The 21,815-nt window shown below is 58.6% G+C and overlaps 1 protein-coding gene across 1 annotated transcript in view; it reads left to right on the top strand.

The window, feature by feature from the left end:
• The first annotated feature begins 11,305 nt into the window (after positions 1–11,305).
• ADAP1 (ArfGAP with dual PH domains 1) overlaps positions 11,306–21,815 on the top strand; it is a 60,922-nt gene continuing 50,412 nt past the window's right edge. Inside the window, exon 1 of the mRNA XM_030932409.1 lies at positions 11,306–11,665. Coding sequence (XP_030788269.1) covers positions 11,584–11,665 — 82 coding nt within the window. The 5' untranslated portion in view covers positions 11,306–11,583. The remainder of the gene's footprint in view (positions 11,666–21,815) is intronic.

Here is a 21,815-nt window from a genome sequence, read left to right as displayed (position 1 = left end):
ATTTGAGGCCAGCCCTGGCAACATAGTGAAACCCTATCTCTACCCAAAAAAAAAAATTGTTTTTAAATTACCCTGGTGTGGTGGTGCGCACCTGTAGTCCCAGCTACTCAGGAGGCTGAGGCAGGAGGATCGCTTGAGCCTGGGAGATAGAGGCTGCCGTGCGCTATGATGGCACCACTGCACTTAAGCCTGGGAGGCAGAGCAAGACCCTCTCTCAAATTATAAATAGCTCAGCAGAGGCTAGGTGCAGTGGCTCACGCCTGTAATCCCAGCACTTTGGGAGGCCGAGGCAGGCAGATCACGAGGTCAGGAGATCAAACCAGCCTGGCCAATATGGTGAAACCCCGTCTCTATTAAAAATATGAACATTAGCCAGGTGTGTTGGCGGGTGCCTGTAGTCCCAGCTACTCGAGAGGCTGAGGCAGAAGAATCGCTTGAACCCAGGAGGCGGAAGTTGCAGTGAGCCAAGATCGTGCCACTGCACTCCACTCCAGCCTGGGCAACAAAACAAGACTCCGTCTCAAAAAAAAAAAAAAAAAAAAGCCCAACAGCGATGTGTTCCCTTGGCAGGCTCTGGCCTCGAAGTACCTCAGTCAGGGCTGGGACTTGGTCCAACCTGAAGTGGGCAGTGCAGCCCCTTCCGATCCCTCCGACCCCTGCCTGTGTGCTCCTGTCTCTCCAGCTCTGACCTCCTGCCTCCCTCTCAGGACCCTTGGAACTGCATGGTGTCCTGCTAATCCCAGACCATCCCCATCTCGGTCCCAAACAACCCTATCTGCCATGCAAGCACCATGTTCGCAGGTCCCAGGGACTGGGACACAAACATCTTCAGGGACATTGTTCTGCCACCACACCTGGTTGTGAGGCATGTGGGTGGCTCAGGCTTGGCCTGGGGCGGCAGCAGTTCCCTCTGGTGGGAGGGGCCCCAGCCCCCCCGGCTCTGGACAGCTGTGCACCTCGACAGGTGTCCGTGCTCGGAGGGGAGGCTGGCGGCCTACTTGTCCACTCTGAAGAGCGGGGGAGCTGGGGTCATGACTGGGGGCACTGGGGTTGGTCTGTGGGGCTGCCCGCCAGACAGGGCCGGACAGAGCCCACCCCCCTTAGCCTGCAGGGGCTGCATGACCTTCGAGGAAGCAGAAGCACTGTGGTGGGGGTGGTCCCTGATGGACGGACAGCAGCAGCACCACGGCACCCTCGAGGGTCACCTGCAGAGGCAGAGCCAGGTGCATAGCTGTCAGCTGGGGCAGGGATGGTGGTTTGTGCAGCTAGACCTCTGCTCCAGGAGCCACAGGCTGGGGCCAGGGTCGTGCGTCCTGAAGCCCCAGGCCTTCCTGACTGGGCAGCCCCTTCCTACCATCTGCCCCCACGACCACCTGCCTGCCACCACCCTCAACCGCCCACTAACCCCCCACCGCTCCTGCCAGCTCAGTTTCCAGATGTGGCCCAGATCAGGGCAGCACAGGACAGGTGCCTATGAAGTGTGGGGTTCAGTGAGGGGCTGCAGGGGCTGAGCCAGAGCCTGGGCAGGGCAGGGGTCTACCCACCTGTGGAGGCTGCGATAGGGACCAGGCAAGATGGTCCAGGTAGCGGCCCTTTGGGCAGCAGAGCCACAGACCCTCCCTGGGGTCCCAGCTCTTCTCAGGGCAGACGTGGGAAGCACCAGCCCTCATGGGCGTCCGCTGGGGTGGGGATCCTGCTTCATGGAGGCCTCTCTTTGAGGGGAGTGGCCTGGACATGGGGCTGGGGGGCGGCTGGGATTCTCTGAGGCCACCAGTGCGGATACCAGTCAGTATGTCACAGGCCATCCCAAACTCACACAGCATCTTCCGGCTTCCACCCCTGTGGCTCTAAGGCTGGCTGGGCTCAGCCGGGCGGTTCACACACAGGTGTGAGGAGGCTGGAGTCACTGAGCTCTGCCCTCTGTTCCTGGGCTCTGTCCACGTGGCCTCTGCAGTGTGGAGGCTGCAGGGGTCCCGGCTGTGTACGTGGAGGTGGGACAGGGGCGAGAGGCCAGGCAGAAGCTGCATCCTCCTGTGACCCCGTGTCAGAAGTCACAGGCCACCATCCTGCATGGCCTGGGACAGTCACAGCCCCTCATCCACATTGGTCCTACATGGGCTGGGACAGTCAAAGCCCCCTGCTGTGTATGGAGAGGCAGGGCAGGGGCGGGGGGCCAGGCAGAAGCTGCATCCTCCTGTGACCCCGTCAGAGGTCACAGGCTGCCATCCTCCATGGGCTGGGACAACCGCAGCCCCTCGCCCACAGGGGTCCTGCATGGGCTGGGACAGCTGTGGCCCACATTGCAGGTGGGAGTGAGAGGGGTGTTAAACACACTGGGGGGTGGGGCAGGGAGGGGAGGAAAGTGCGGGGAGAGGATAGGTGTGTAGATGGTGGACAGAGATGATGGTGGTGACGGATCATTCACAGATGACAGATAAACAGATGACAGAGGTAGAGGACAGGGAGACTGCTTGATAGATAAACTTAGAGATGGCAGTTCACATAGACACAGATGACAGGTCGCACAGATAGATTATGGGCGGATGGACAGAGGGGGATGGTGAGTGAGAGGGAGGGAGGGGGCACAGGCAGGGCCCCTGGGAAAGGCAAGCCCCGTCTGAGGCTGCGTCCGCCTTTCCTGACGCACGTCCACGCCTCCCTCTCTGTGAGGCTGTGGGGTTTCTCCAGCCTGACTGTGGCACAGACAGGCCTGTGGCTCGTTCCCGCAACAGCCCCCATAAGATGGGTGACTCAGCCTCAGTCTCCCCAGTCTGCTAAAAACATATGGTATCAGCCCGCCTGGGCACCGAGGACTGGAGTGGCCTCTGGTATGGGCGGAGGATTACCCAGGTGCCGAGGCAAGAGACTGAAGGCACAAACTGTTTCAGTATAATAAAGAAAATAGAATAAAGATAGTCATAATACAAATTAGATATAGGGATGATCATGGACAATTATCAATCATTATTATAAACATTATTATTATTTTATTTATTTATTTATTTATTTATTTGAGACAGAGTCTTGCTCTGTCGCCCAGGCTGGAGTGCAGTGGCCGGATCTCGGCTCACTGCAAGCTCCGCCTCCCGGGTTTACGCCATTCTCCTGCCTCAGCCTCCCGAGTAGCTGGGACTACAGGCGTCGCCACCTCGCCCGGCTAGTTTTTTGTGTTTTTTAGTAGAGACGGAGTTTCACCATGTTAGCCAGGATGGTCTTGATCTCCTGACCTCGTGATCCGCCCGTCTCGGCCTCCCAAAGTGCTGGGATTACAGGCTTGAGCCACCGCGCCCAGCCTATTATAAACATTATTAATCATTCGCTTTTAATATGACTCTTTGTTGCATTACTGATGTAACCTAGGATTAACCGGCGGGTATAGGGTCAGGTGCTGAACGGACATGGTGAGAAGTGACCTAGAAGGCAAGAGGTGAGCCCTCTGTCACGCCCACATAAGGGCCGCTTGAGGGCTCCTTGGTCAAGCGGTAACGCCAGTGTCTGGGAAGGCACCTGTTACTTAGCAGACCACGAAAGGGAGTCTCCTTTCCTTGCAGGAGTCAAGGAACGCTCTGCTCCACCAGCTTCTTGTGGAAGGCTGGATATGATCCAGGCCTGCCCAGAGTCCTCCGGAGGCCTAGCCCCCTCCCTGTGGTGCTGTGCTTCAACGGTCACACTCCTTGTCCACTTTCATGTTCCTCCCGTACTCCTGGTTCCTCTTTGAAGTTCTTAGAAGATAGCAGAAGAAATAGTGAAAGTCTTAAAGCCTTTGATCTTTCTTATAAGTGCAAAGAAGAAAACGCTGACGTATGCTGCCTTCTGTCTCTGCTTCGGCTGCCTAAAAGAGAAGGGCCCCCTGTCCCACGATCACGTGACTTGCTTCACCTTGTCAATCACTTAGAAGATTCACTCTCCTTACCCTGCCCCCTTGTCTTGTATGCATTAAATATCAGTGTGCCCAGCCGTTGGGGGCCACTGCCGGTCTCCGTATCTTGGTGGTAGTGGTTCCCCGGGCCCAGCTGCTTTGTCTTCATCTCTTTGTCTTGTGTCTTTATTTATTACAATCTCTCATCTCTGCACACGGGGAGAACACCCGCTAAACCTCACAGGGCTGGACCCTACACTCTGGGCAGAGGGGGCCTCTTGGGTTCAGCCTATGTAGCTAAGCAGGAGGAGCTGCTGGATTCTTATTTAAACATGAGAGAAACAGCCTTTAGAACGAGGACATGCATGCACAGGGCTCACATAAACGGCACGTTCTACGTGTGACCACACCCACCATGTGCCCCTCTGTGCCTGGCTCCTGTCACTTAGCACAGCGTGTTCAAGCTTCACCTGTGTCGTGGCGTGTTCATGGCTGAGTCGCACTCGTACAGACCACACTTGGCTTATCCACCCATCAGCTGGTGGACATTTGGGCTGTTTGCATTTGGGACTGTCCTGAGTAACGGTGGCTGGGAATGATGGCTCACACCTGTAATCCCAGCACTTTGAGAGGCTGAGGCAGGTGGATCACCTGAAGCCAGGAGCTCAAGACCTGCCTGGACAACATAGCAAGACCCTGTCTCTACAAATAAAACCCCCACAAAATTTAGCTGGGCGTGGTGGCACACACCTGTATCCCCAGCTACTCAGGAGGCTCAGGAGGGAGGATTGACTTGAGCCCAAGAGGTTGAGGCTTCAGTGAGCTATGATTGCACCACTGTACTCCAGCCTAGGTGACAGAGCAAGACCTTATCTCGAAAAAATAAATAATAAGGCCGGGCACAGTGGCTCACCCCTGTAATCCCAGAATTTGGGGAGGCCGAGGCGAGTGGATCACGAGGTCAAGAGTTCAAGACCAGCCTGACCAGCATGGTGAAACCCCCGTCTCTATTAAAAACACACAAATTAGCCATGCGTGGTGGCAGGCACCTGTAATCCCAGCTACTCAGGGGGCTGAGGCAAGAGAATCGCTGGAACCTGGAAGGTGGAGCTTGCAGTGAGCCAAGATTGTGCCACTGCACTTCAGCCTGGGCGACAGAGCGAGACTCTGTCTCAAAAAAAAAAAAAAAAAAGAAAGAAGGCCGGGCGCGGTGGCTCACGCCTGTCATCCCAGCACTTTGGGAGACTGAGGTGGGCGGATCACAAGGTCAGGAGATGGAGGCCATTCTGGCGAACACAGCGAAACCCCGTCTCTACTAAAAATATAAAAAATTAGCCGGGCCTGGTGGCGGGCATCTGTAGTCCCAGCTACTCGGGAGGCTGAGGCAGGAGAATGGCGTGAACCTGGGAGACGGAGCTTGCAGTGAGCCAAAATTGCACAATTGCACTCCAGCCTGGATGACAGAGCGAGACTCCGTCTCAAAAAAAAAAAAAAAAAAAAAAGGAGAAGATGCTGCTGAGAACACTTGTGTCTGAGTGTGTGTGGACGTGTTTTCTGCAGTCCTCAGGTGCATACTGGGGAGTGGATTTCCTGGGTCCCACGGTAGCTCCATGCCAGCCTGTTTTCCAGGGCAGCTGCACCGTCTTCCACCCAGCAGGGCTGTGGGAGGGCCCAGGTTCCCCCATCCTCACCAGTGCTCCTCTTTGTAAATCCTAGCCTCCCCCCACCACCCCAGGTCTTCACTGCATCCTGGTGTGGAGTGTCTCGTTGTGGTTTTGATTGGCGTTTCCCTGACAACTAATGGTGCTGAATATTTCCCGTGCCTGTCGGCGACTGGGTGTCTTCCTTGGGGAAGCATGTATTCAGATTCTTTGCCCTTCTTTTTAATTGGTTCACTTGCCTTTTTATTATTATTATTATTTTTTTTTTTTTTTTTTGAGACGGAGTTTCGCTCTGTCGCCCAGGCTGGAGTGCAGTGGCCGGATCTCAGCTCACTGCAAGCTCCGCCTCCCGGGTTCACGCCATTCTCCTGCCTCAGCCTCCTGAGTAGCTGGGACTACAGGCGCCCGCCACCTCGCCCGGCTAGTTTTTTTTTTTTGTAGTTTTTTTTAGTAGAGACGGGGTTTCACCGTGTTAGCCAGGATGGTCTCGATCTCCTGACCTCGCGATCCGCCCGTCTCGGCCTCCCAAAGTGCTAGGATTACAGGCTTGAGCCACCGCGCCCGGCCTTTATTTTTATTTTTTATTTTATTTTATTTTTTTTGAGACGGAGTCTTGCTCTGCCACCCAGGCTGGAGTGCAGTGGCCAGATCTCAGCTCACTGCAAGCTCCGCCTCCCGGGTTTACACCATTCTCCTGCCTCAGCCTCCCGAGTAGCTGGGACTACAGGCGCCCGCCTCGTCGCCCGGCTAGTTTTTTGTATTTTTAAGTAGAGACAGGGTTTCACCGTATTAGCCAGGATGGTCTCGATCTCCTGACCTCGTGATCTGCCCGTCTCGGCCTCAAAGTGCTGGGATTACAGGCTTGAGCCACCGCGCCCGGCCGCCTTTTTATTATTGAGTTGTATGAGTTCTTTATAAGTAACTGTTTCTTGAGGTTGCACCAATTTGGGTGTGAACTTTACTGCCCGATGGTCACACTGAAAGGGGCCAGGGCTGGGGGAGGAGAGCGCCTCCTGGGGTCCTGTGTCGAGTCTGGGCCTCCTCCCCATGCCAAGTGTGTGATTGCGGCCCCAGAGGACCCTGCTGGTCCCAGGCTTCAAGACATGGCACCTGGGGACGCCTGGGCTGTGACTGGAGCGGTCAGGCCAACCCCAGCTGTCCCGCGGGGGAGGGGAGGATGGGGGATGGCAGGACCCCTCCCCAGGTGCAGTGCCCAGCTCCATACCTGCCACCAGCCCCTCGGTTATGGGGACGGCTCTCCACGACCCTTTTCTCCATGCGAGACCCCATCTCTGTTTGGAAAACTAAGCAAAAGATATGTTCAAATGCCCCAAAACCCAATAAGGCAACCTGTGCACCCACCATCCCTGGCCTGTCATCTCGAGTAGGTCCCTGCAGACTCCCTGCTCCCGAAGGGGTTTCCGGGTCTAGCCCCACTCCCAGAAAATGGTGCCGAGACCACCTCTGGTCCTGGGTGGTGTTTCCCTGTCCCCTGCATTTTGGGGCACAGCGGCTGTTTCTGGAGAATCCCTGTGTCTCCTTTAAGCCCTTCCTGAGCAGAGCTCCTTAGGATCCATGCGCTGCTGAGCTCCTACTCCAGGTGCCCGAGGGGTGGCGGGGCCCCCACAGCAGGCAGAAGGCCCAGGAGGGTCTGCCCAAGGCCAAAGGCACAGACACAGAGGACAGGGTGGAGGCTGCAGCCAGTGGGCGACCCAGAAGGGGGCCGGCCACATGGGGGCCCAACATCACGACCCCCCATCCCCACAAATGAGGCAGGCAGAGCCAGGAGCGGCCCACCCCCGTGCTGAGCCTGGATGTGGAAGACCCCTCCTTGGCCTGCAGGGCGGCCTACTGACTCTCCACCATCGTGTGAGGCGCTGTCCAAGCACAGATAATCGGACTGAATGAGCCCCGGCCCCTGTGCGGGGTGGAGAGGGAAGTGAACCTCACCACCCTCCCCTCCCCACCCTCCCCTCCCCTCCCCTGAGGCAGCTACTGGATTGAGCAACTGCTTGGCTGAGTGTTGGGCAAGATGGTCCCAGAGCAGGGCCCAGCCTGGCCTCAGTCCATGTGCCCCTTCCCTGGGGACAGCCCCCCTCTACCTGGGAGGACCTAGCTTCCAATCAAAGTCACCTGCGGACCTACTGTGTGCAGACCCCATGCTCAGGGGACGCTGAAGGAGCTCAGCCCTGCTCTCAGGAGCCCCCTGCCCGGGGCCTGCTGTGCGGCCGAGTGGTCACAGGAGGCAGGTGCCTCTAGCTCTGGACTAGGAAGACGCTTGAGGAATGAGTGTCAGGGTCCCTGGTGCAACCGTGCAGGTCAGTGACAATGGCCAGGAGGCTCAGCAGAGCTTGTGGGCCACTGGGTGTGAGCAGGAGCAGGCAGGCCACCTGTCCAGTCCCCTCGCCAGCCACTGCTGGCCAGAACAGCCTTTGACCGACACTGGTCTGGGTCTGGCCGGCCCTGAGCTATGCTGTTACCTTCCGGATTCTTCCTGAGTCCTGGGCTCCCCTCCCCCGGCCTTGCCCAGCCCTGACCACAGCCACTGGGGGCAGCCGGATCTCAGGACGGCTGTGCTCTCGGGGATCCAGGCAGGTACTTGTGGACCTCGGCCAGGCAGCCTCCTCTTTTGAAGAATCCCCCTCAGCCCCGATATCTCTTAGATGACGCGGCTCACCACCTCCGTGTCACCCTTATGCCTTTCCGTCCCCCGAGTGATGCCACAGTTCCCTTAGCAGGATGTAAGGGCAGAGAAGGCAAGACACCCACCCGCTGGAGCCTCCCACGGAGGAGGTCCTGGAACAGCAGGCAATCGATGGTCTTGGCTCATACTGGAAGCTCTGGCCTGTTGGGCACCTGCTCCCCTGAGGCCTCCCTGCCACCATTTCTATTCCTCCTACGATGGCCTTTCCCTCTTTGGGGACCTTGAGTAAAGGCTCTGGGCTCTGTTAGGGTGTGTCGCTTTGTGTATTCCAGTCCTGAGGTGTGTGGCCTCCAGCAAAGGATTGAACCTCCCTGTGCCTCAGTCTTCCCAACTGAAAATAGGGCTTCAATAAGAAAATATGTGTCAAGGCCGGGCACAGTGGCTCATGCCTGTAATCCCAGCACTTTGGGAGGCCGAGGTGGGCGGATCACGAGGTCAGGAGATCAATACCATCCTGACTAACACGGTGAAACCCTGTCTCTACTAAAAATACAAAATAGCTGGGCGTGGTGGCGGGCGCCTGTAGTCCCAGCTACTCAGGAGGCTGGGGCAGGAGAATGGCATGAACCCGGGAGGTGAAGCTTGCAGTGAGCCAAGATTGCGCCATTGCACTCCAGCCTGGACGACAGGCTGGACGACAGAGACTGGGCAACAGACTCCCTCTCAAAAAAAAAAAAAAAAAAGAAAGAAAGAAAGAAAATACGTATCAAGCCGGGCGTGGTGGCTCAGGCCTGTAATCCCAGCACTTTCAGAGGCTAAGGCAGGTAGATCACGTGAAGTCAGGAGTTCGAGACCAGCCTGAGCAACATGGGGAAACCCCGTCTCTACCAAAAAATAAAAAAAATTAGCTGGGCATGGTGGCACCCATTTGTGTACCCAGCTACTCAGGAGGCTGAGGCAGGAGAATCACCTGACCCCAGGAAGCAGAGGTTGCCGTGAGCTGAGATCGTGCCACTGCACACCAGCCTGGGCGATAGACCAAGACCTGTCTCAAAAAAATAAAAAAGAAAAAAAAGGGAAATACAAGTCAGGCTATTTCTCCTAATACCTAGTGCAGAGCTGCTGCTGTTATTAACATTCATCTGTCTTTATTAGGTGACATTCTCCAAGCTCATGCTGTGTGGTGGATTCCAAGCCTGGCACAGGGACCCAGAGATGGAAATGCCACTTGTCCCCGCCCCAAAGGCTCCCATCTGAGGGAGGAGAAAGACCTGTGTGAACGGTTACAGGGAAAGGGCATGTGAAGCCACAGGGCACATGATCCCAGAGACGCAGACCAAAACAGGCTGCTGCATTCTGCTTCAGGTGGACAGAGCTTAAGCAGCTCCGTAATTCCACGTTGGCTGGAGCAGGGAGACAGGTGTCTTTGGTGGCACTCTGGTCAGTGCGGCCTCAGTGGAGGCCGTTCCATATCCCATACCATTGCCCCAGGGATGCCACTTTGAGTGCAAATCCACACGAAACTCTCACAAAGATGAGGCTGTGTAGACCGTGATTCTGATGCATTCAAAACGCCCTAAATGCCCCTCCACCAGTGACTGGGTGAACAAGTCATGGTCCAGTTGAACTTTTTTTGAGTTGTTTTTTTTTTTTTTTTTTGAGCTAGAGTTTCACTCTTGTTGCCTAGGCTGGAGTGCAATGGCACAATCTCGGCTCGCTGCAACCTCCACCTCCCAGGTTCATGCGATTCTCCTGCCTCCACCTCAGCTGGGATTACAGGCATGCGCCACCATGTTCAGCTAATTTCTTTGTATTTAGTAGAGACTGGGTTTCACCATGTTGGTCAGGCTGGCCTTGAACTCCTGACCTCAGGTGATCCACCCGCCTCGACCTCCCAAAGTGCTAGGATTATAGGCATGAGCCACCGCACCCAGCCGAACTTTTGAGTAGAATGCAACCATTCAAAAAGGAAGAGTCCGGGCACAGCGCTCACGCCTGTAATCCCAGGACTTTGGGAGGCTGAGACAGGAGGATCACTTGAACCCAGGACTTCAAGGCCAGCCTGGGCAACATAGGAAGACCCCCATCTCTACAAAAAAAAAAAAAAAATTCTTTTTTTTAGAGACAGGATCTCCCCTCTCTTCCCCAGGCTGGAGTGCAGTGACACCATCATAGCTCACTGCAGCCTCAGCTTCTGGGCTCAAGTGATCCTCCTGCCTCTGCCTCTTGAGTAACTGGGACTCTAGGCCTCCACCGTCACACCTGGCTAAATTTTGTATTTGTAGAGATGGGGTCTTGCCATATTGCCCAGGTTGGTCTCAAACTCCTGAACTCAAGCGATCCACAGGCCCTGGCCTCTTAAACTGCTGGGATTACAGCCCTTAGCCAAAACCCTGTCTCCATAAATGATTAAATAGATGAAAGGCTACAGGCCTCAGACCGTTCATTCTGGAAGGTGCTGAGGAATTGTTTGTTAATAGTGGTTGCCTGGAAGGCAGTGGGGAGAGGCTTTCCTTTTTCAGTCTGGTATGTTCCAGTTTGCTTTCAGCCGGGCGTACTGCACTAACAATATAAGAAGAAAATGGAAAGAATTTGAAAAGACGCTGGGGTGTGCAGAGGAAGGAAGGCGACATCAAAACCAGGCTTTTTGTTACCTGTCAGCCCCCATGTGAAATCCCGGCCGGGCCCCTCAGCCTGCCTGAGTGGGAGGAGTGCTCAGAGGGTCCCCTCTGTGGGTGGGCCTCAGGGGGAGGCTCCGTCTGGGCCCTCTGCGGCCTCAGTGCCCTGGGACGCTGGCGTTTGTCACTTGCTGGTCGCCCCTCCCAGACAGGGATGGTGTGAGCGCCCTGGTCCCTAGCGCAGAACACACACGCCTGCCTTGCACGAGCACCCCCGTGCCCATGGTCTTGGGGGGCTCGGCAGGTGCCCTCTGCACCCCCCACAGTAGGTGTGCAGGCTCTGTCCCAGCGCGCGTGGCGGCACGAGGGTCCCATCCAGGCCGGCCAGGTTTTGGGGCGGCCTCTCGCCCAGGCAGGTGGGATGCTGCACGCGGATGAGGGGCGGGCAGCTGGCGACTTCCCGGTGGGTCCCCGGGGCGCGCGGGCTGGGGGCGCCGGAGCGGCCGAGGGAGGAGGCCACACGCTCGCCTGTACCGCTGGGGGCCGCCCGCGGGCCTTGCCGGCCAGAGCGCAGCGTGCGCCCCGGGCCCCGCGCCGGCACTCGCTCAGCGACCGCGGCGGAGACACGAGCGGTGGCGGCGGAGCCCGGAGGGCGGCGGGAATGCGGAACCGGCGCGCGGGCTGAGGCCGCCCGGCATGGCGCAGGGGCGGCGGCGGCGGGCGGCCTGCGCGGGGCCCTAGCGAGCCGGCGGACGCTCCCGGCCCCGGCCCCGGCATCGGCATCGCGGGCGCATCGCGGCCATGGCCAAGGAGCGGCGCAGGGCGGTCCTGGAGCTGCTGCAGCGGCCGGGGAACGCGCGCTGCGCGGACTGCGGCGCCCCGGGTAGGTGTGGGCCGGGTGGGCGCGAGGCCGGGTGGGTCCCGGGTGGGCGCGGGGTGCCGGGTGGGTCCTGGGTGGGCCCCAGAGACCGGGCGGGGGACCGCGGACGCCGCGGGGGTGGCGGCGCTGAACACCGGGCCGGCGCTCGGATGGGGCCCGGGCCCGGCTGCACCTGCGGGACCTGGACGTCTCCCCGGGCCGGGCGGAGCGGGGGGCGCCCCCAGGACCCCCGGAAACCCCCTGCCGCCGCCTCCCCTCCCCCGCCGGGCTGCGTGTCTGACGGTCACCGCGGACCGCCCGCCGCGTTGCGAAAGCTCGGGCTCCGCACAGAAAGAGGAAATCGGGGCTGGCTGCAAGGAGGGAATGGGCCGCCGGCTGGAGGGCTCTGCTGGACTGTGGGGTCCCCTGGCTCCGGGGCCACCTCGCGGTGACGTCATGCCTCACTCCCTCCCCGCACCGGGGGTCCCTGGGTGTGAGCGGCGCCCCTCCCCCCGGCTTCCTGCACCTGGCTGCTTCGGGCGGGCGCAAGGACAGGTGAGGCCTGGAAGAGGTGGGGCCGGACGCAGGTCCTCGTCCACCTGCCGCCCGCCCCTTCGTTCTCCCGGCCGGGCATCCCTGACTCGGTTCCTAGGTTTGTGGGATTTCAAGGCACTGGAGTCCAAAGGTGCGGAGTCCCTCCCTTCCAGGCCACTGGTCCTGCCATTGGCTGTGAACGGGGCCCAGTGCCCAGACCAGCCCTGCCCTGCTTCGGAGCTGTCAGCCCCAGGCCGGCTGCGCTGTGGGGAGAGGGCCCCTCCAGGGCAGTCCTGCCACCCCAGGCACACCAGGAATCTGGGGGCCAATAGCTTGAGCCCCTCGGGACAAACTGAAACTCACCAGCGATGGCTGAGGTCCCCAGGGAGGGAGCGGGGGAAGACCCTGCATTTGCCCCCAAGGCCCTGGTTCAGCATGCAGTCTCTGGACACCCCGGAAATAGGACCTGATTCCCTCCGGGATGGAGGGGTCTCTGCCAGCCCCAGGTCGTGGTGGCTGCTGGCCAGCCACAGCTTGGCCCGAGAGTCCACACCAGGAGCTGGGGTGTCCCAGAGGGGAGATAGTGACAGGCTTTTCTAGAAAGACAGGCAGGACCCATGGCCTTTCCGTGGTCTCCTGAGGCAGGGCGGCTGCAGGGCCAGTGCAATGGTGCGGTGGGGGTGGCCCCCTGGGCTGGCTCACACCAGACTCTCTTCCCCCAGATCTTTATTTCGATCTTTATTTCCTCCTGTTCAGGAATGCTCCCCTGAAGAGTCAGTGGGAAAGGGCCTGGCCTAGGGTTGCTGTGCCCCACGGGCAGAGGAGCTGGGCTTGTCTCTGAACCTCTGATCCCTGGCCACACAGCCTGGGAGCAGCTTCTCTGAACTCAGAGCCCCTCTCCAGCTGCCCTCTGGGCCTCCCAGCCTGGCAGGAGGAAGAAAGAGGGTACTTCCCTGGCCTGCTCGGCCCTTCAGTGGCCCTCCCCTCCCAGTGGGTGCAGGTGTGCCTGGCCCACCTGCTAAGCCTCTGGCCTGGCCCACCACAGAGCTGTTCTCGGCCCTCCCCATGCCCCGTGCTGTGCCTTCTCAGAATCGGTCCATGACCTCAGTGACTCTCCTCCTCTGTCGGGTAGCGCCATGGAGAGGGGATGCTGTGAGGGGTTGTTCTCATTTCACAGCCAGGGAGACTGATGCCTTGCAAACTGGAGCTGGGGATATGGGTCACAGCCGGCCGCTGTGCTTGTCCCCGCTCCCCAGGGCTGTGGCCACAGGGTGGAACAGCCACAGGGTGGAACAGGAGGTGTCAGGAGGCGGGGGGCTGCCCGGCCCCCCATGACCCCATGGCACACCCTCGAGGGTGCTATACTTCTTTGCTGATGTGGCTGCTCTAGGACCTTCTGTACCTGCTGTGGCCCAGCTGGGTGACAAGGAGCCACTCCAGTGTTGATGGGGACTGGGGTGACCAGCACGTTCTGCTTTCTTCAGAACACTGTCCTGTGCACTGGTTCTCGGCTGGTGCAGACCTGGACAGCAGGACATCAGGCAGACCCAGGCCACCTCTGAATGCCAGGCCTGTGGGTGCTGGGGTGGACTTGAGCAGGCCCCACCTACTGGCCATGTGAGGGAAGCCACATGGTCTGGGGGTCTCTGAGGCCTCCACAGAAGCTCCTTCCAAACTCTCATGATCTGTCCCACTAGTGGGTTCCCCTGACCTTGAACAGGTCCTCACCCAGCGGCCACCCAGAGAGCCTCTCCTCACAGGCCTGGCAGCTGGGCGAGTTGGGGCATGCTTGGACCCACTGTCCTGCAAGACCTGGGTAGGGGTCTCTATCCTGGGTGGGGCTTGGGGGAGGGAGGAGGTGCCTCTGTGCATCCTTGGAGCTGCCTGCCTAATTGCAACAGAGGACAGGAACCAGGTGCGGTGGCTCATGCTTGTAATTCCAACGCTTTGGGAGGCTGAGGCGGGAGGATAGCTTGAGGCCAGGAGTTGGAAGCTGCAGTGAGTCGTGATACACTCCATCCTAGGCCAGAGTGAGACCCTGTCTCAAAAAAAAAGAAAAACAGACATATTCTCCTCTTTGAGTCTCAGCCCATCTGATGCCCTGGAAGGACTGGGGTGTCTGAGCTCTTTTTTTCTTTTTTCTTTTGTGATAAGGTCCCGCTGCGTCACCCAGGCTGGGGTACAGTGGCTCAATTTCAATTCACTGCAGCCTCTGCCTCCGGGACTCAAACAATCCTCCCACCTCAGTCTCTCGAGTAGCTGGGACTAAGGGTCCATGCCACCATGCCCGGCTAATTTTTTCTTTTTTTTAACAGAGTCTCTTGATGTCACCCAAGCTGCAGTGCAGTGGCGTGATCTTGTTCACTGCAACCTCCAACTCCCAGTTCAAGCGATTCTCATTCTTTTGCCTCAGTCTCCCAAGTAGCTGGGATTTCAGGCGTGCACCACCACCCCTGGCTAATTTTTGTGTTTTTAGTAGAGATGGGGTTTCATCATATTGGCCAGGTTGGTCTTGAACTCCTGACCTCAAGTGATCCACCTGCCTCAGACTCCCAAAGTGCTGGGATTCCAGGTGTGAGCCACTGCTCCCAGCCTAATTTTTCTTTTTTTTTTTTTTTTTTTTTTTTTTTTGGTAGAGACAGGGTTTTGCCATGTTGGCCAGGCTGGTCTTGAACTCCTGGCCTCAAGCAGTCCTCCTGCCTCAGCCTCCTAAAATGCTGGAATTACAGGCATGAGCCACCGTGCCTGGCCTGTGTCTGGGCTCTTTAACTGGGTTGGAGAGCAGGTGGTGACTGGTACTTCGTGTCACCTGGGTGTCTGAGGCACCTGGAGCACCAGATGGACCCGGCAATCCCAGGGGCACCCGTGGCCCCCAGTTCTGGAGGCCTGGCTCTGGGAGGAATTCTGTTCCTAGGAAGCAGGAAGATGGCTGGGACCCTCTTGTGGAGGCCCTGGTGGTTCAGGTATTGCTCCTTCATTCCACACCTGAGGCCCCAGCCAGATCCAGGCTCCAGGGTGGCCCCAGCCCCAGGGATAATGGGGCATAAGTGACCCTGGAGGCCAGTCCTTGAGGCTCAGTGGAACCCGAGCATGTGCTTGCAAGGCTGATGGGGCAGACTCACAGCTCAGCCTCCTCATTCAACCCAGGAAGGCTTCAGGGCCGAGGTGACATTTCAGAAATTGTTGGTAGCAATTTCTGAAATGGTGGGGAGGAGTTTCAGGAATTTGGCCTGGCATGGGTGAGGGTGGGAAGAAGGCTGCTGAATGTGGGCAGTGGCTGGGCAGACTCCCTTCACTCCCCAGGGCAGCAGCCAAACTAGGTTGGATTTTTTTTTTTTTTTTGAGATGGAGCCTCACTCTGTCGCCCAGGCTGGAGTGCAGTGGCGCTATCTCGGCTCACTGCAAGCTCCACCTCCTGGGTTCATGCCATTCTCCTGCCTCAGCCTCCCGAGTAGCTGGGACTATAGGCACCCACCACCACGCCTAGCTAATTTTTTGTAGTTTTAGTAGAGAAGGGGTTTCACCATGTTAGCCAGGATGGTCATGATCCCCTGACCTCGTGATCCACTCACCTCAGCTTCCCAAAGTGCTGGGATTACAGGCATGAGCCACTGTGCCTGGCCGGATTTTTAAAAAAATAATAATTTACCTTCTCATCATTTTGAGTGCACAGTTCAGGGGCCTTGAGCATATTCACTTCACCGTGCCACTGCCACCACTGTTATCTCCAGAACCTCCTCATCTTCCCAAACTGAAGCTCTGTCCCCATTCAGCAACGGCTCCAGATTTCCTCTCCGCAGTCTGGGGCACCCACCCTTCTACTTTCTTTTTTCTTTCTTTTTTGTCTTTTTTTTTTTTTTTTTTTTTTTTTTTGAGACAGAGTCTCGCTCTGTCGCCCAGGCTGGAGTGCAGTGGCTGGATCTCAGCTCACTGCAAGCTCCGCCTCCCAGGTTTACGCCATTCTCCTACCTCAGCCTCCCGAGTAGCTAGAACTACAGGCGCCCGCCACCTCGCCCGGCTATTTTTTTTTTGTATTTTTTTAGTAGAGACGGGGTTTCACCGTGTTCTCCAGGATGGTCTCGATCTCCTGACCTCGTGATCTGCCTGTCTCGGCCTCCCAAAGTGCTGGGATTACAGGCTTGAGCCACCGCGCCCAGCCTCTTTTTTGTCTTTTTGAGACGGAGTCTTGCTCTGTTCCCCAGGCTGGAATGAAGTGGGGCGATCTCAGCTCACTGCCACCTCTGCCTCCTGGGTTCAAGCGATTCTGCTGCCTCAGTCCCCCAAGTAGCTGGGATTACAGGCACAGGCCCCCACGCTCAGCTAATTTTTGTATTTTCAGTAGAGACAGGGTTTCACCGTGTTGGCCAGGCTGGTCTTGAACTCCTGACCTCAGATGATCTTTCCACCTTGGCCTCCCAAACGGCTGGGATGACAGGCGTGAGCCACTGTGCCCAGCCTCTGCTTTCTGTCTCTATGAATCTTATGACTCCAGGGACCTCGTAAGAGTGAAACAGTGCGGTATTCATTCTCTTGTGACTGGCCAGTTTCACTCAGCCTAATGTCTCCAGGTTCACGGATGCTGTGGCGAGTGCTGAGATTTCCTTGTGTGTGAAGACAGGAGCATATCCTGTGTGGAGGAACACATTGCATGTGCCCGTTTGTCTGCAGGCAGACACTGGACTGCTCCCACCTCTGGGCCGTTGTGCATCGTGCTCTGTGAGCGCGAGGGCGCAGACGTCTCTTTGAGAGACTGCTTCAGGTCCGTTGTGATCCTGCTGTGTGAGTGCGAGGGTGTAGACATCTCTTTGAGAGCCTCCTTCAGGTTGTTTTGGTCTGTACCCAGGACGGGAGTTGCTGGGTCCTTTGGCAATTCTGTGTTTAACTGGTTGAGGAACTGCTAGACAGGTTTCCCCTACCTGGTTTTGCACTCAAGCCACAGGCCAGCAGGTCACACGTGCTGCCCTCCTGCCTGCCTGCCCTGCAGCCGGGTGTGGAGGGCTGGTGCGGGCGATGAGCTGATGCTCAGGGCCGGGAGGAGCTGGAGGCTTTTCCCTTTGCCCTGTGCTTGGTGCCCAGGCCCTGGCCAGGCTCCCCCCGACTTCAGCCTAGACCAACCCCCCTCTCCAGATGCACCAGAGCTGTGGTGTGGGCCAAGGTTACCTCTTTGTGGACTCCTTGAGCCGCTGGGCTGGCTGTGACCACAGCCAGCTTCCCCTGATGCACAGATGCTGAGTTAGACCTCAGCTCTGGACACATCTCGGGTGAGGTGTGGCGCTGCCCCTGCCCCGAGGCCCTGTGCTCCTAGGGCCACTGCCGTTTTAGACTCAGAGGCATTTGCCAAGCCTTGCTCTGTGGCAGTACCTGGCAGCCAGCCGCATCTCCCGACTGCTTCTCCCATCACCCGTCAGGTGGCTGCATGGCCCCATTTTGCAAATGAAAGAATGAGGAAACAGGAAGGGACTTGGCGGGGTCCACAGTGGCTGAGGCGGCATGTGGTCGTGTGGCCAGAAGGTGTGTGCTCACATGCCCCCGGAAGGCAGAGGCCCACAAGGGCTGAACTCCAGCGGCGCCCTCCTCTGGACTCTGGCTGGGCAAGGCGCCTTCTCCTACTCCGTGCACATGTACTGAGTGCCTTGCCCTGCGCTGTCACCGGGGCTCAGGGAGACCAGGACCGGGCCTTTGCTCTCAGCATCTGTTGTTCCTTGGAGGAGAGACAAAGACAGACAGATGGTGACAGCACTCGGGGACAGGGAGGGCTGAGGGTGGAGTAAGAATTGTGAGTGAGGGCCGGGCGTGGTAGCTCACACCTGTAATCCCAGCACTTTGGGAGGCCAAGGCGGGAGGATCATGAGGTCAGGAGATCGAGACCATTCTGGCCAACATGGTGAAACCCCATCTCTACTAAAAATACAAAAATTAGCCAGGTGTGGTGGCGCGCGCCTATAATCCCAGCTACTTGGGAGGTTGAGGCAGGAGAATCGCTCGAACCTGGTAGGTAGAAGTTGCAGTGAGCCGAGATCATGCCACTGCACTCCAGCCTGGGCAACAGAGTGAGATTCTGTCTCAAGAAAAAAAAAAGGACTTAGAATCTTGGATGCCACATAAACGCATTTTCAGGAAGGAGAACTGGGCACCTGCGGGCTGGGAGGTGGGTCAGGAGGAGCAAATTGATCCCAAGTCACTGTCCAGGTGGTGGTGGTGACAGCTTGGCCAGGGGATGAGAGGCCAGAGGGGGTCGCGGCACCTGGAGATGCACTTGGAGGAGTTCTGCTAAGACCGGGGCAGAGTCCTGCAGTGGGAACTTAGCCTGGCGTGCAGGAGAAGGCCTTGGAAGTAACTGTTTTCCTCATATAAACAGGGGGCCAGGCCGGGCACGGTGGCTCACGCCTATAATCCCAGCACTTTGGGAGGCCGAGGCGGGCGGATCACGAGGTCAGGAGATCGAGACCATCCCATCCCAGCTCACACAGTGAAACCCCGTCTCTACTAAAAATACAAAAAACTAGCCAGGCGTGATGGCGGACACCTGTAGTCCCAGCTACTCGGGAGGCTGAGGCAGGAGAATGGCGTGAACCTGGGAGATGGAGCTTGCAGTGAGCCGAGATAGTGCCACTGCACTCCAGCCTGGGCGACAGAGCAAGACTCTGTCTCAAAAAAAAAAAAAAAAAACGGGGCCAGGCCATGGGCTAGAGGGGAGGGAAGCCGAAACTTGGGCCACCATGGAGCGCCTTCTGCAGGGCGTATTCTGGTGGGTGCAGAAATGGGCTCCGTACTGAATGACGGAGGGAGGGGCGAGGGGCAGAGGGCATTGTACTGATGGACCTCGGATCCCAGCCAGGCAAGGGGACAGGGTAGACATGGGGTGAGGAGGGAGGGATGGACGTGGCTGGGTCAGGTCCTCCAGATTCAGGATGGGGGCTGGGGCTCCGGGGTTGTGAGCGGGAGAGGCCCAGCTGGAATAGAGTGGGTTCAGGGCAGGCTGTGGGGTGGCCAAGGTGTGGGGTGAGGAGCGGGTCCCTGGCAGTGCTGGGTTCTCAGTGGAGGAGAGAGACGGCCCCTCCGGAAGAGGGAATGAGGTAAAGGGGCTGGCGGTGTGGGGGGTGGGGGTAGCCGTGCACCTCACACGTCAAAGGAGAAGTGAGGAGGCCAGTGTGCCCAGAGCAGGGCGGGGAGACGGGTCAGAGGTGGCTGTGGGGCCACGCAGGGCTGGGGGACACCGTGAGGGCTGTGCTGTGACTCGGTGAGATGGGAACCATGGGAATTGTGTGAGCCGAGGAGGGTCCCAGCCCACGATGCGTCGTAAGATCCAGGGCAAGTAGAGCCAGCGCAGGGACAGGAGGTGCATGGGACGCCGTTGCAGTGACCGAGGCCGGGTGGCAATGGCTCGGCCTAGGGCAGGGAGCGAGTGTGGGGAGGGTGAAAGCCTGGATCGTCTCGAAATATTTGCTGGTCAGCGGGATGTCGGGGTGTGGTGGGCAGAGTAGAAATAAAGAAGCCCAGGCCTTTAGCCAGCACCTCACTCGCTGAGAAGGAGACATGGGAGCAGCGTCCAGGGAGATGGGAGGGGCCTGCAATGTGAGGCTCTGTGAGAAGCCGCGGTGGCTGCCGAGAGGACACCAGCCGGCACGGACAGCCCTGGAGGAAAGAGGCCCGAGGTAGAGACAGGGGTCGCCAGTGTGTGAATTGTCTCTCTCTCTCCTTTTTTAAAAAATCAAGGTCAGGTGCGGTGGCTCACACCTGTGATCCCAGCACTTTGGGAGGCTGATGTGGGAGGATCACTTGAGCCCAGGAGTTCAAGGCCAGCCTGGCCAACATGGTGAGATTCCCCATCTCTAAAACAAACAGATAAAAACTACCAAAAAATTAGCCAGATGTGGTGGTGCACACCTGTGGTCCCAGCTACTCAGGAAGCTGACGTGGGAGGATTACCTGAGCCCAGGAGGCCGAGTCTGCAGTGAACTGTGATCGCACCACTGCACTCCAGCCTGAGTGACAGAGACCCTCTCTCAAAAAAAGCAAAAATCGAAAAAAACCAAACCCCAAATCGAGGTGCAATTCATACGAAAAAGTTACCCTTTTATAGGAAGTTCTTTCATAAAGATTGGAGTCTTGGGGGTCTCACTATGTTGCCCAGGCTGGTCTCGAACTCCTGGGCTCCAGCCATTCGCCTCGGCCTCTCAAGGTGCTGAGATTGCAGGCGTCAGCCGCCCTGCCCAGCCTCAAGTTAATCATTTCAAAGTGAAAATTCAGTGGCATTTAGAACATTCACCATGCTGTTCAACCACCACCTCTATCGAGTTCCAAAAATAGGGTTTGACAGCGGAGAGACCAGATGGGCCGCAGAGGAGTCGGCCCTGTGCGAGGGCCCCGAAGAGTGTGGAGGGGTGCGGGGTGGGGGCCCCAAGGAGTGGGCTCCAGGTCAGGGTGGGTCCAGGGAGGACTGGGGATGGCCTTCACCGTGGGATTCCTGCTATGGGGCTGGAGCAGCAGGAGGGAGAGAGGGCGGGAAGGCAGAGGGCAGGGCAGAGCCTGGGGAGGTCCTGGGGGGATTCTGAAAGTAGACTGTGTCCAGGTGCTGCTGGGAGGGATCCAGGAGAGGGGCACGTGCCCCTGAACCAGGTAGGGGCCATTGGATCTGGGTCATGGGAGGGCCTGTTCCTAGGACCAATGGGCCCCATGCTCACAGTGAAGTGGGACCAGGGCCGACCGTGAGTGTGAGGGGGCTGGGGGCCGGGGGCCTGGGGCCTAGGACTCAGCGTGGGGCTCGGCGCTGCCTGCCCAGGGTCTGGGTCTCGGTGTGGGGCCGGGGCGCCGTGTGCCCGGGGCCTGGGTCTCGGCGTGGGGCCGGGCGCCGTGTGCCCGGGGCTCGGCGTGGGGCCGGACGCCGTGTGCCCGGGGCCTGGGTCTCGGTGTAGGGCTGGGCGCTGTGTGCCCGGGCCTGGGCCTGGGGCTGGGCATGGGGCTGGGCGCTGTGTGCCCGGGGCCTGGGTCTCGGAGTGGGTCTGGGCGCTGTGTGCCTGGGGGACAGCCACGCATGCCCCACCTCAGGTAGCTGTAAAGGGCAGTGGGCACCAGAGTCCCTCCCCCAAGGGCGCCCTCCCACCTTGGCTTCCCCTTGCTTGCCTGGCCAGAGCCAGCGTCCAACCCAGCCTTGATCGCACCGGGATCTCTGCTGTGCGTCAGCCTTGGGAGGGCAAAGGTCTCTGGAGCCAGGCTTGGCTGCTGCCCTTCCCCCTGCCCATGCCCCAGCCTGGGCCTTGGCTTGGGGGACACGCCTGCCCCACCTGGCTCAGTCCAAGGAAGTGGCTCACCTGCCCAGGTGCCCCAGACCAGCTCCGGAAATGGTGAGCGGCTGAGTCACCTCGGGCAGCCTGGGAGCCTGCAGGGCAGAGCAGGGCTGGGAGGAGGGAGGGAAAGAGGCTGGCGGCTGTGGGCAGAGTCTCCGAGGAGGAGGCAGCTCCTGGAGATGGTGCTGGCAGCCTGGATGTTTGTGGGGGCTGGAGCCTTGGGCCTGCCCCCTCCCCACCTGGCACTCGGGGCTTCCATCTCCACCACCACATTAGCCATGCTGCAGCCACCCTTGGGCCCAGTGTGCACCTGCTGGCCTTGTGCCTGTCCTGGGGAGAACACAGGCCGTGGA

The sequence above is a fragment of the Rhinopithecus roxellana genome, chromosome 6, assembly GCF_007565055.1.
Source record: "Rhinopithecus roxellana isolate Shanxi Qingling chromosome 6, ASM756505v1, whole genome shotgun sequence".
Taxonomy (NCBI): Eukaryota; Metazoa; Chordata; class Mammalia; order Primates; family Cercopithecidae; genus Rhinopithecus; species Rhinopithecus roxellana.
Note: the sequence above shows the minus strand (reverse complement) of the source record. Positions and strands in the feature narration are given on the sequence as shown.